At 34.8% G+C, this 13,561-nt stretch overlaps 1 protein-coding gene and 1 pseudogene across 3 annotated transcripts in view; both read right to left on the reverse strand.

The window, feature by feature from the left end:
• Window positions 1–4,835, reverse strand: part of LOC149541635 (TMV resistance protein N-like) — a 48,215-nt gene extending 43,380 nt beyond the window's left edge. The window contains exons 1-6 of one of the 3 annotated variants that reach the window (XM_089796813.1): window positions 3,774–4,835; window positions 2,459–3,575; window positions 2,102–2,347; window positions 1,065–1,979; window positions 230–897; window positions 97–159 (exon numbers count right to left, since the gene is read on the reverse strand). In XM_089796813.1, the coding sequence (XP_089652939.1) occupies window positions 138–159; window positions 230–897; window positions 1,065–1,979; window positions 2,102–2,347; window positions 2,459–3,575; window positions 3,774–4,315 (3,510 nt within the window). In that variant the 5' untranslated portion in view covers window positions 4,316–4,835 and the 3' untranslated portion in view covers window positions 97–137. Of the gene's footprint in view, window positions 1–96; window positions 898–1,064; window positions 1,980–2,101; window positions 2,348–2,458; window positions 3,576–3,773 lie in introns of those variants that run through there. The other 2 variants (XM_089796814.1, XM_089796811.1) reach the window with 2 other exon arrangements.
• A 7,533-nt stretch (window positions 4,836–12,368) lies between these two features.
• Window positions 12,369–13,286, reverse strand: LOC149541637 (uncharacterized; annotated as a pseudogene).
• Window positions 13,287–13,561: the final 275 nt, after the last annotated feature.

Consider the following 13,561-nt stretch of genomic DNA (forward strand, 5'->3'; position numbering starts at 1 on the left):
TTAATCAATTTATTAATAGCTCACACAATAAAATATATTAATAATGATTTTTTATGAACTCTTAGAAATAAATAACTTTTTTTAATAACCATAATCTTATTTACAACTGAAATTTCAATTAAAATTAAATTGCATCATCATACATCATACTCATCATCATCATCCTCGTCATTATCCTCACGATCGTACTCATGCAAATTAAAATTAAATTGCATCATCATCACCATACTCATCGTCGTCATTATCCTCGCGATCGTACTCATGCAAATCATCAATATCAACCTCACCAATCTCCAAATCAACGCAGTCAATGACTTCAGTTATTTCACGATATTTGCCGAGGCCTAGTTGAGTGAATAAGCTTTGCAATATGCAGAGGGTTTTCCACTCCTCGCCTTTCTCGACTCCCATAAAATACGCCTTTAATACCCCATTAGTTGGCATCCAGGAGTCATATTTTGAGAGCCTTTCTTCATTGACAGCGCACATGTATATCCACCTATTTCCAACACAACAATCACTGCAGAGGTATATTTCTCTCAGCCCATAACACCCTTCAAGGTCAATCTCAGTTCCATTACAAATGTCTCTTCCCATACAAACAGGCATTTCATACATAGCGCAAAAGATGAACGTACTGAAGGAATGTTGGGGTTTTATATGAAACGAATGGATCATCTCCACTACTTGTCGGCTTGGATACCCAGGCTCTGTTTCACAGAAATCATCCGCCATACGCAATGTTTTGCCAATTTTATGTGCATTTAAAAATGGCACGGAGTCTTCATCTTCATCTTCATCATCTCCGTCTTCATCTTCATCTTCATTATCTCCGTCTACTATTAGATCTGACTTGACCGGTCTTCCCACCAGAATTGTAAGCTCCGACGGCAATCTCTGAAATCATAGTGCTCTCACTAAATTATTTTCATTCAGCAGTAAATTGATAGTGAAACACTAAGAAATATTTTATACAAATGAACCGTTCCAAAGATTATAAGAAATGGCAAAAGAGCAACTGAAATAATGGAAAAGTGAGAAAATACACGTATCTGGTTTGGTACCTGCAATTTCTCAATGCAATTTATTGAAGGAGCATCTGAAACAACCATCTCCTTCAGTCCTTCCAATTCTTCTATACCCGTTATGTTCTGCAGATTCGGACATCCAGCAATGATAAAGCTCTCCAGGCATATTAAAGATTCAATGCCTTGTATGTCTTGCAGCCTTGGGCACTGGCCAATGAAAACTCTCTTCAGCCCTTTCAATTCTTTAAAACCAATTACTCCCTTTAGCTGGTCACACCACTCAATCCAGATTCTGTTCAATCCCTTCAATTGTTCAATAGCTTTTATATCCTTCAGCTGTGGACAATTTGAAATTGAGATCTTCTTCAACCCCTTAAATCTTTCAATAGCTGACATATCCTGCAGGTTCTGACAATGTTTAATATAGATCCTCTTGAGACACCTGAAACCCCCAAAATTAGGCAACTTACTCATAGCATGGCAGCCTCTTATGCGGACCATTTCAAGCTGCACCAAATCACTGCACAATACTTTTCTTAACTTTTTACAACCGAGCAACACCAGACATTCCAGTGTAGTTACCTCTGTTAAATCCACTGTAATTACATCCTTCATAGAATAAAGCTTCAGAGATTTAAGGGCTGGACAAACCTGTCCACTTATTGAGACCTTCCTTGTAGATAATCCATCAGAGGACAGAGTTATGGCTTCAAGGCATATCATACGGGACAGATCATCACTAAATGTGAATTCCTCGCTTGAAAGTCTCAACCTTAAAGTCTTCAGATGGGTCAGTTTTCTTAGAGATCTTAGCAAGCAATTCCAATGAAAAGGCCCTGTATTCCAAAATTTCACGTGCAAAGTTTCAAGATGTTTTAGCATTCCAATCAAGCTCAGCAGATTGGTGGAAGGACTGTCAACCATATATAGCTCTTTAAGCTTGAGTGGAATCTGAAATTTACAATCACTACATTGGTTCAAACTAATGCTTTTGAATGGTAAAAAGTCTTAGGAGAACGGACTTTAAGCGGATTCTACTAGAAGGCAGTTTTTTATCAAGAAAAAGAATATACCTGGTCGTCCCTTTGCCACAATCTCGCAGGTGATACTTCATTAAGTCTTAAAGACTGCAAATTTTGCAGAGGAATCCAGTCAGGAATATCCTTCTCACTGCTACCAGGTTTATCTGTAATTCGAAGCCATTGTAAATCTGTGGATGTGTTTGAAATCTCCAGAAGGTATCCAAGTTCTCGAGAATAATCATTAAAATATCTGAAATTCTTTTCTTTGGCTGCCGTTATAATGCTTTGCATTTCAGTCTGCATTTAAATTTCTATGGAGTTAGAATAAGTCAAATGTAAATGTTTTAACATCGTATAGAAAAGAAATCATTTTGATAAGCATGAAATTGAGGGCACTCAAACACATACAGGATCTGTACGACGCCACAGCCGACAAGGATTGGCATTGTCTGCCATATCTCTGCCCAAGTCACGGAGGTGGTCATGCATTCTCAAAACAGATCCCGGCTCATGAGGTTCATCATGATCAAAATCAAGAAAATAATCGAAACGAAGTTGCAGTTCAAGGAGGCACTTGTCCTGGAGGGTCTGAAGTGCATGTTCAGCTCTCCACTTGGAAGCCTTCCATACGCTCATGGCCTTGCTCACCTCTTTCCCTATGAAAAAGCACGCTATGTCCATGAAGATCTGTTTCTGATCCTCTTCCAGAGCATCATAGCTTATTTTAAGCCTTTCTTTGATGTCTCTGTCTGGTCTTTCTTTAACAGCATCTAGTTGCAACTTCCAATAAGCCTTGTCACTGTCGAAAACATGGCCGCCCAATACTTGAAGAGCAAGAGGTAAACCTGCACACGCTTTTACAAAGCTGTCTACCAAAATTTCAAATCCATTCTTACAAGATTTTCTATGAAACGCGTACCAACAGAAGAGCTCTTTGCTATGCTGTTCATTCATTTGTTTCATCTTATAGCGGACTCTTACTCCTGCCTGAGTAAGAAGCCTCTCGTCACGGGTTGTGACGATCACCAAACTTTTGGGATTCAGGGCATCCATTGCTACCAGGGCGTCCAACTGCTTCCGATGATCAGCGTCATCTATGACTATGAGGAAACTTGATTCGCGGCTCTTTTGAAGCTTATCCTCGATCACAGAAACTCCATCTTCTATACTATTAAATGAATGATGATTTTCAGAAAATAGATCACGGAGAAGTTTACTTTGCAAAGAAGTAAGGGCACCTTTGACATCATTTTCCCGCACATCAAAGAGGATAGTTGATCTGCTGAACTCTGAATGTTTGCGATTGAAAAAATCTTTGGCGAGAGTGGTCTTCCCAGACCCTCCCATTCCATAGATGCCAACTATCGTGTCTCTCATCTCCCCATTACTCTGGCAATGATACTGGAAATCTTTCACAAGCTCATCAAGTCCCACAGCATACTTTGTAACTTGGCGAGGAATATTCCTCTTTCCCTTCTCTGTAACCACCGCGGACACGACTTTGCAACAGAGATTATTCAGATCGCTGAAAATGGGAAAAGCAGAAACAAAAGATCGAATTTCAAAAGGGCTGCGAGTATTTAAGGTAATTTCGTCTCACTTCCCCAAATTTTTCCCAAATTTCCCTTGTTCTAAAGTATAAAATATAATATTCTAAATACCAAAAAAAAAAACATTTTGTCAATAAAAGAAATACATTAAGAAAGGCATTTAACAATCTTACTAATTCTGCCCTTTGATTTCGTCTCCCTTGATCCCCGAGACGTTCTGCAGGCAATCTTTCCACCGTTGAATTTCATGATCCGGGTATCTACCCTTCTCTTCGTGTTTGGAAAACGCATCTGCAACTCTTCCTTTGATGTGGCGGAAGTCTGAAGGCTCAACATGGTAAAACAGGGGAATAATTCTGGCTTTGGTTTCGAACATTAAAGCAAGCTCGGCTAAACACCAGGGAGACTCTGCATATCTCGGTGAGAAGATGGCAATGTGCACTGTGGCAGAGAAAATGGCGTTCTTTATGGCGGAAGAAATTGAGTCTCCCAGTTGAGTCTCTTCACAATCAAGATACGCCTGTACCCCAGATTTCGTCAGAGAATTGTAGATCTGCAGAGCCAGATTTGCTTTGGTGTCTGGGCCTCGATGGTTGATGAAAACATCAAAGTGTTTAACAGGCAAGGAGGACTTCATCTTTTTCTTGGGAGGTTCAAGAACCACAAATGGATCGGTTGCCTGGTCTTCTCGACCAGATGTGGAAGTGGAGGCCATTAACAGTAAAAGAAATTGATGCTAAGGTGAAAAAGCAAACAAATCTAGAATGCATATGAAAAACCCTCTAATTGAAAACAAGGAATGCAGTGCTTCGAAGGGTAACAAGCATGGAGATAAAAAGAGCCGATAATCAAATAGGGCTCTTTGCACGTTCCTCATCACGACAGAATTCAAAAGTGAATTCGGTGATTCCGCGTTATTAGCTTGCAATGACCAAGAAAATTCGTGTAGGCTGTTGTGATGGCCTTGCAATAACGAAGAAAATACCGCGAGTAGGCCCAGTCTTTTCCATTTAGTGGAAAGTCATGAAAGATACCCACTCTATCACAATGGCCCTTCGTTTGTTTCGGCTTTTTCACAAAAGAGGAAAATCATGATATTTCTTTCTTGCTTCGAGGGTTTCGATTACTGTTTTCCAATATTTCAAAGTCGGCAAAGAATTTGATGCTCTGTGTGCGCACTAGTGCAATCGAGTCTTTCAAACAGAGTATGTAGTTGGTGAGATGTTTTTCGTTGTTTCCACGGTCTTGCCTGGGAAGAACTCCACAAATAAAAGAAGTAGAGTTGTATTGGCTGTGCTTTCACATTATTATGTTGCAATGACCAAGAAAAGTGGGCACGGCTGTGCAATCAATAAACTCTCTGTACGAAAAGGAAAAACATATGGCCCTTCATCACATCTATTCTGTGGAAAATCATGGAATATAGTATATGAAAAGAAGAAGAAATTAATGTGCCTGGGGACCCTACAATAGTTAAGCTTTTTGGAAATAAAGAATATTCCTTATGTTAGAAGTTTCTATATAATGTGGTTATCTTTTATAAAAACTATATTTTGGATAATTAGTTTCTACATAAGATAGATAGATAGATAAAATTTTAACGTCCACGAGGCCAAAAATAGCTTATGGGACAGCAAGACAACTCAAGCAAACTTAAGTAGCGCTGTTCGCCTCTTGTGTAGACTAATGATGAGCCCCCCCAATTGCTCAATGTACTCTTCGTTGAACAGGTTATGCCAAGAACTGTCACATATAGTATCCGCAAACTTATCCCTGCTATCCTTGTAGGCCTCACATTCTAGAATAAAGTGCTGTTCAGTTTCCACTTTCCCAGAATTGCAAAATCTACAAATTCTCTCTTCCCAAGCCTCCTTTGGCCTCTTCCAACGCCCGGTCTCACAACGAAGTTGGTGAGAGTTGGTTCTCAGCTGAGCAATAAGAATTTTAGCTCTCCAAGAAATGTTGGCTCCTATGTACACTTTTTCGAGTTGATCACAAGTGGGGTTGAACTCATTTATATAATATAGTTTCTTCCTCCTAATCTCGCTTCCCCAATTTCTCTTGTAGAATTTCTCCATAACAAAGACCTTTATTTCTTTATTACTTGTGGGGCACATATTGAAATGAATATTCCATTTACTCATCCACTTGGTGTTTTGTTGCATCCATGTCCTTTTTCGCTTACATAGTGTGTCACTAAAGACAACTTTCGGCCATCTATCCTCTTCCATTTTTTCGATTCTTTTTAGATAGCTTAAAAGGCGAACCATAGCAAGTGCCTCAATAGGCGCAGCCCCCATTTCACTTAGCATGATGTCATATGGAACAGTGCTTTTAATTTTAAACTTGCTTGTAATCAAGCGCTTTTGGATTCCTTCGATTTGTTTCCATTGTGCTATAGTAGTGTTGCTGGCCCATAATTCACACCCATAAAGAACAACTGGCAGCACAAGAAGACCAAACAAGGTTTGAATAGTTTTTCAATCCCACAACTCTGCTTCACGGCAGCTATTCTGAAGAGCGTAGAAAGCCTTCCATCCACCTAATGTCCTTTTATACCTGCAACTAGACCAGCTTAGTTTTTTGTTGAAATCGATGCCAAGGTATTTATAATGTGGTTACCTTTTATACAAAATATATTTTGGATAATTTATTTATTTATTATCAGCATATGATCTCTATGGCATGCCCTCCCTGTATTATTAATTCACCAAAAACTGTGTTAAAAATAATGTCTTTAGTATTTATAATTTTTTTTATTGAATTTTCTATGGAGATTAGCGAATGCCCTTTTATATTATTTTTTATTGGTTTTCATTTAATTAATTATATTTGGATGAAATCAAAGAAGAAGAGATCTGAAGTTGTATTGTACTTATAGAATTTCCAAGTGGACCAACTAAACTAATAGATTATACTTTAAAAAAAAAATGAAATGAATGTTTGAATAAGCTTGCTAGTTAAGAGTTGTACCAAGCAAGAAGAGATGGTTTTTCCTTATTGACAATGATTGTCCTCATTTCTCAACCTGCAAAATGTAGATATTTTAAAACAGATTCTATTGGTAGACATAAAACCAAATTCTACAATCCAACATCCTTCCTACTTGTGTGTTAAATGGGAACTTTGGAATATGGCATCGCCATCCATTAAATGTAAATAATAAACAAATTTTGTTGTAGGTTGTAGTTGGAAGTAGAGAAGTAGCCTAATGTTAGAGAGCTATGCAACATAGTGAAAATCAGTAGATTTAAATACAAAATTTTAATATTTAATTGTTTTAGTCATAGAGTAGCCAAAATATTCCATTTTTTTTAAAATAATAAAACCAATGAAATCAATATATTGAATTTTAAAAAATTGAAATAATTTTTTGAATAAGCTTACTAGTGACGGGTTGTATAAAGCAAGGTGGGATATTTTTTCATTATCGGAAATGACTATCATCATTTCTCGACCTGCAAAATGAAGATATTTTAAAGCAAATTCTGTTGGTTTAAATTGTTCTCTAGAGCTATAAATATGTCCATTAATTTAACATTTAACATGTTAGTTAACATCAATTTAAGTTAAAATGTCTATATTTTGTATTTTAGTTTTGTAATAAAATTTTAACCCATGAAAACAGATACCACTCATTTAATCCATTATCATAAAAATTAAATGCCGAACTAGTGAATTCTCCGCAGTTGATACAAATGGTCGAGGAGTCGATAAGAATCGGCGCAAGTGCGTATCATACTAAATTAATATCCACAACAAAACATACGTACGGCATTCTCTGATTTATCTCTCCCACATCAAACCAGAATTTCAATTGGGACATTTCAATTGAGCGAATGACGAACCGCGAAATTTCCTACTGTCAACCACTCGAGTTTGGAAATTAATACACTTCACCTACTCATCATAAAACTTCACTTGGCGAAAGAAAGCTATATGTTACTCGACTTCTCGCATTTACTGCCCCACCAAACCCATTTAATTGTGTAAGTTTCCACCTGCTTAGTCAATCGCCATGTGTGGATAGAAACATTGGTCGTCGGGTAGCAATGAACCCAGACCGCATTTGTCACTTCCCAACAACCCGTTGAATTCCACGAAAATAAATTATGTCCTTGAATTAAGTTTAAACGTCCCGCCATTCGAAAAGCAAAAATTAATGAGTTTGGGCTTGCTTTTTTCAGACTTGCCCGTTTCTTGCATAGAAAAAAATTCCAATTTTTTATATTCTTTCAAGCCATTTCTGGCTTTGAGCACAAGATCACAGTTTTTGTTTTCAATTGCAGGAGAGCAAGCAGAGAAGATCTGTAAGTCCGTGATGGGTAATTTTCTAGGAGGACTTTCAAAAGGAGGGCGTCGACTTATAAAGATCAAGAAAGTCGACGGAACGGTGATGAATCTGCGGAGTCCTTCGTATGTGAAGGAAGTAGTCTGTGATTATCCAAATCATCCGGGTTCTGTTCGTCGACCGGTTCATCTCAGTCGGCCTCTTCCTCACACCGCGGAGCTGCGAACTGTTGACCTCGATCTTCTTATTCCTCTCGTCTCTGGAGAAAATGAAGACTTGTGTGAGGAAGAAATGGCCGACAAGCTGAAATCAAGTATTGTTTCATCCAAGATTGTTTCGGCGTGTGAGAATGGATCGATTGTGCTTTTGACAATTAGACTGAGCCAAAAAGAGGCCGCATCTCTTTTGGGTATCGATGGGAAAGAGGTAATAATGAAGGGGCTTGTGCCTTCTTTCTCCTTGTCGACAATGGAGAGGCAGCAACAAAGGTTTTCTGAGTGGAAACCTAGCCTTGAGCCTATTTCTGAAGATCCCAGCTCTGTTAATTAGCATAACTAGCGTAATTCTACTTGTGTTTTAAAATGCGAACTTTCGAATACGGCACGGACATCCATTAAATGCAAATAATAAACAAATTTTGTTGTAGATTGTAGTTGTAAGTGAAGTAGTCTAATGTCAGAGAGCTATATAACATAGTGAATATGAGTAGATTTAAATAAGAAATATTAATACTAAATCTGTTTTAGTCATAGAGTAATGAAAAAGTTGCTTTCTTTTTTCACCTAATAATAAGATCATTCTTCGTTGATTTCTATGATAAAAAATTATACTTCAGAAGTTCTTGTTTTTATATAAAAGATAATAAGACTAAATTCTATTTCCTTTTATTTAGAATCATTGTATTGATAAGTCAATTGAATAAATTTAATATTTGAACTATGTGAAGGTTTCTCAACACTTCAGTCAATTTTGAGAGGATATAAAATTTGCAAGTTAAAATAAAATACTTGTATGATGACCTTATATTATTGTAAGTGGACATGCATGCATAATTTAGAACATAAAATGCACTTGGATGTTTGAAAACATACCATTAACAAATACAATCTCATGGTTTGCAATGATTGCAAGTTATTTGCACAATGGATTTGTTAAGTAGACTTCAATTTTTTTTTTTGAAAATTTAATTATAGCATAAAGCCAATTTCTATGACCTTTTTTTATTGTATCCTTCTCACCTAGGCTAATTAGGAACTCCGGAATATGGCATGGACATCACAAAAAGAATAATGAAAAGAAATTTTTTCTAAGGTTGCAAAAGCTCTATAGATTGATATGCAAAATAGGAAGGAGCTAATAAAATATATACATTGTTTGATAGAGTGGTTATTGTATTTATTTATGACATTTGTTTGGTGGAAGATCATGTTATATTATGCATGAAAAGCAAAAGATAAAGTAAATACTCACACTAGAATAATGGAATTCATTTGGTGAAGTTTTTTCACAATAAAGGAGCATCACAATCCTTACGTCCTTTGAGATTGAGGGTTTCTAGAGTTCCTCTTCCAAATAATTCATTGTGTTTTACAATTTTTTAAATTTGTAATTAATATACATTAAAAAGAAAACATTGATTTTGTGTTGTATAACATACTCATAATTTGCCAAGTGTAACAAAGATTGCACAATTGGTACATGGTATTTAAAAATTATTTCCTAGTAATAGGGGAAGATACCCAATAGTAAACTAAGGTCTAATAACTAAATTCATTTTTTTCTTTAGTAACCACCCATAATAATTAATTGTGGATAGCAATACATAATTAAGCTAAAAAGAAAAATTAGACCCCTAACACATGTTCAATATTGCATTAAGTATTTGATAAAAAAATGAACCACATTTGGTCCTCATTTGATTAATACACATGGCTAGTTTCACAAGTAAAGTAATTATATTATTTTTCTAAAAAGTATGTTTATAGAGTGCCACTTTATGTAAGTGGGTACAAACTACATGTCATATCAAAAAACATGTACAAGTGAGAAACTATTGGTCCTTTAAATAAGATGCCACGGTAAGATGCCAACTTCACATAACTTCAAAACATGATCAACAATGACTACTCCTTGAACAAAAAACTAGTATATAAAATAAAGAAATATTTTTGTCAATGCAAGATTGCTTATTGACCCAAGATGCTCCTACATCAATTGAATTAGCCAAAATTGAAACTAAATTGCTAATATAGTTCCATTGAAGCTCAAGACCATCAATCAACTCAATCTTTTTTATGCTCTGAAAAAACTTGCATGCTGGTCACATCCATAATATTACATGTGATATGATGATTACATCCAGGAAAAATGCCTTTCCTTTATACCCTACCCAAATAACTAATTAGGTTGGTCTATTAAGGCATACACACTTTCTAAAGCATAATTATAATTATTATAATAAAGTTTCCACATGTTACAATATTATTAACACAATCTTCAATAAGGATAAATATAAATACACAAGCAAAATAGAATATATCACATGTTTTACTTTATTGACGTTTGTATTCGAGCTTCTGGGCAAGATTGTGTAAGATTTTTTAGCATCAACATTTCGGATCATACTCTATGATCCACCATCAGGATGTTAAAGAGAGAGCTAAGAAATTAGAAAAATGATCTATAAGACTTGGTAACACAAACATATCTCTACGAATATGTCTTCAACTACAATCCAAGATCACTATCTTTAATTGCACTTCATTGATAAGTTCAACCTAATTTTCCAACATCTGTCTCTGATGATATTTCCTATATATTGGTCTACTACCAATCTTCACCAAATAAACTTTAACTCAACCAATACTCAAGCAAAAAATATCCATATCCACATATTTTTACTTGTCTGAGAGAAGAGGCAGTGTTCTGGAAGGTGGGGGCTCATGGAAAAAAGCATTCCTTGAGACTATTGTTGGTATGAAGGGGAAATGTTAGCACATTTCTCTACCTATTTGAAAAATAGTAATAGTAATCCTTTCCATTTTCCTAGATAATGTAACTTCTAAGTTGATTTCTATTATTTCTTATGAGTCATATTTTAACCATACTAAGGTTATTGTGATCTCCTAAAGGTTTTTTGAGATGCCATATTTCCTCCCTAAAGATGATAGTACTTATATTTCTAATTTTTTTGGTACTTTCTAGTCTTAAAATATGTTGAGTTATGAGAATACTTTCTAAAGAGAGAAAATCAATGTAGAGGTGGAATCAGATAAGGAGGAGTTTCCCACCCTATTACGAAGGTACTTAGTCTTCATTAAGTTAACCCAATATTTACTATTGTCCATGAGCATCCATCCCATATTGAAATTGAGAGATTGATTAAAGAAAAAATTATTTACTTATTCCTAGACCAACAAGACTCTTAGAAGAGAACATTTCTTACCATTTAACTTGGGAAATTGAAGGTCAAAGAGAGGAATTTTTTTATAACCTTGGTTATTGGTGAATGATGTTTGCACGAGATAGGTTTGATAGAGTAGTGATAGCTACACAAATAAATTTGATGATGCTTGCACAAGATAGGTTTGAATAGAGTAGTGATAGCTACACAAATAATTTTGAAAAATTTGTCAATTAAGAAGATAATTTTGTTGCATTTTTATAAACCTTAACCTAAAATTTTATCAAAGCATTTAAAACTACAATAATAAACATAATTCTAATCATAAATACAACCTAACTCCACTTCTAACCTAAAACTAAGCCCTTTCATAACCCTTACTTTAATAAAAATAATAACTATAGCCATAAAATTATAATCATAAATACAACCTAACTCTGCTTCTAACCTAAAAATAAACCCTTATCCTAACCCTTAATTTAATAAAAATAATAATTAGAGCCATAAAACTGATCATATTTTTTAATCTAACCTTAATCTTAACTTCAACTCTCACTATAATCAAAATGTTAAGCCTAAGCATAATAATAACTATGATGTAACTCCTTACCTAATCCACACCCAACGATAACACTAACAATGATGTAACATTAACCCTAACAACACATCAAATTATAGTATGTTAAAATATAATAATAAAACATAAAATACATTTATTTGGGTAATTGTAGATCAATATAAAAGTAAGTTATTTGTGTTCACAATAGATAAACATTTAGACAAATAAATTTCATTTTTCAAGATATTTAATAACTTTTTCAAAGTTTAAAATAACATATATATATATAAACATTAAATTTAAATAGTTTAATTGCAAAACTACCTTACTACCTTGATTGTAATTACAATATTACTTATAATTATTAAATATATCCTATTTAATAATAATCAAATGATATACATAAAATTTTAAGTATTATATTTCATAAATATTAATAATGATTCCATATAATCTCTACAATTAAAAATAAATGTTTTCAATTTTTAATATCTAGTCTTATTTACAAGAAAATTTCACTTATAACTTACATCATCATCATGACCATCATCACTGCAATCATAGTCATCATCCTTGTCATCATACTCATGCAAATCATCAATGTCAATGACATCCTCACAGTCAGCATAATGCCCGCTATGGGCTTCGTCAAAATTTCCATGATAGTCGCCATTGCTAATGCATAGTTGAGTAAATAAACTCTGTATCATGTCGAGGGCTTTCCTTTCCTCACTTTCCTTCACTCCCATCAAAAACCTCTTCTCCATCCAAGAGTCATATTTTAAGAACCTTTCCTCATTTACAACGCAAATGTATACCCAATCTGCATGATAACTGCAGAGTTCTATTTCTTTCAACCGAAAATCCCCATCAAAGATAATCTCAGTTCCATTACAAATGTCTCTCTTCATTAAAATGGGTCCCCAAAGGATAGCACAAAAGATAAACGTACTGAAGGAATGTTGGGTTTTTATATGAAACGAATGGATCATCTCCTCTACTTCTTCCGTACTCAGATCTATTTCATAGATATCATCCACCATTAACAATGTGCTATAAATTTTATCTACATTTAAGAATAGAATGGGTAATGAGTCTTCATCTTCATCTTCTCTAGCCGTTCTCCCCACCAGAATTGTAATCTTCCACGGCAATCTCTGAAATACTAAAATATTTTCAGCATTATTCTGACAGACTTTATACAGATGCAACCGTTTCAAAAATTACAAGATATGGCAAAAGAGCAACTAAACTAAATGGAAATAATGGACAAGTTAATGAGAAAATATACATATCTGTTTTAAAACCTACAACTTTTCAGTGGAACATATTGAAGGAGCATCGGAAAAAATCATCTCCTTCAGTCCTTTCAATTCTTCTATACTGTTGGGTGTATATGTGAAGCCCAACAGTCTTTCTTTTATCATACACATTTTATTATTGTTTTCTTCCAAATTGTCCATCTTTTCATTTCCTTTGAGACACTATAAATATGTATTGGAGGTTCATTATATTGCATTGTATTCGAAGAGCTGAAGCTATAGCTGTGATGTAAAGTTCAAATATTTACAATAATAGAGATCTTCCATGTGTGGGCGTAGCCACAATTTGTAGTGAACCATGACAAAATCATGTGTTTACATTTTCTATTTCTTTTTTCTATTCTATTCTTTCCAGTGTGCACTTTCAACGAACTTTACAATTGGTA

This window comes from Cupressus sempervirens, chromosome 8, assembly GCF_028749045.1.
Source record: "Cupressus sempervirens isolate cs-2001-9-10 chromosome 8, ASM2874904v1, whole genome shotgun sequence".
NCBI lineage: Eukaryota > Viridiplantae > Streptophyta > Pinopsida > Cupressales > Cupressaceae > Cupressus > Cupressus sempervirens.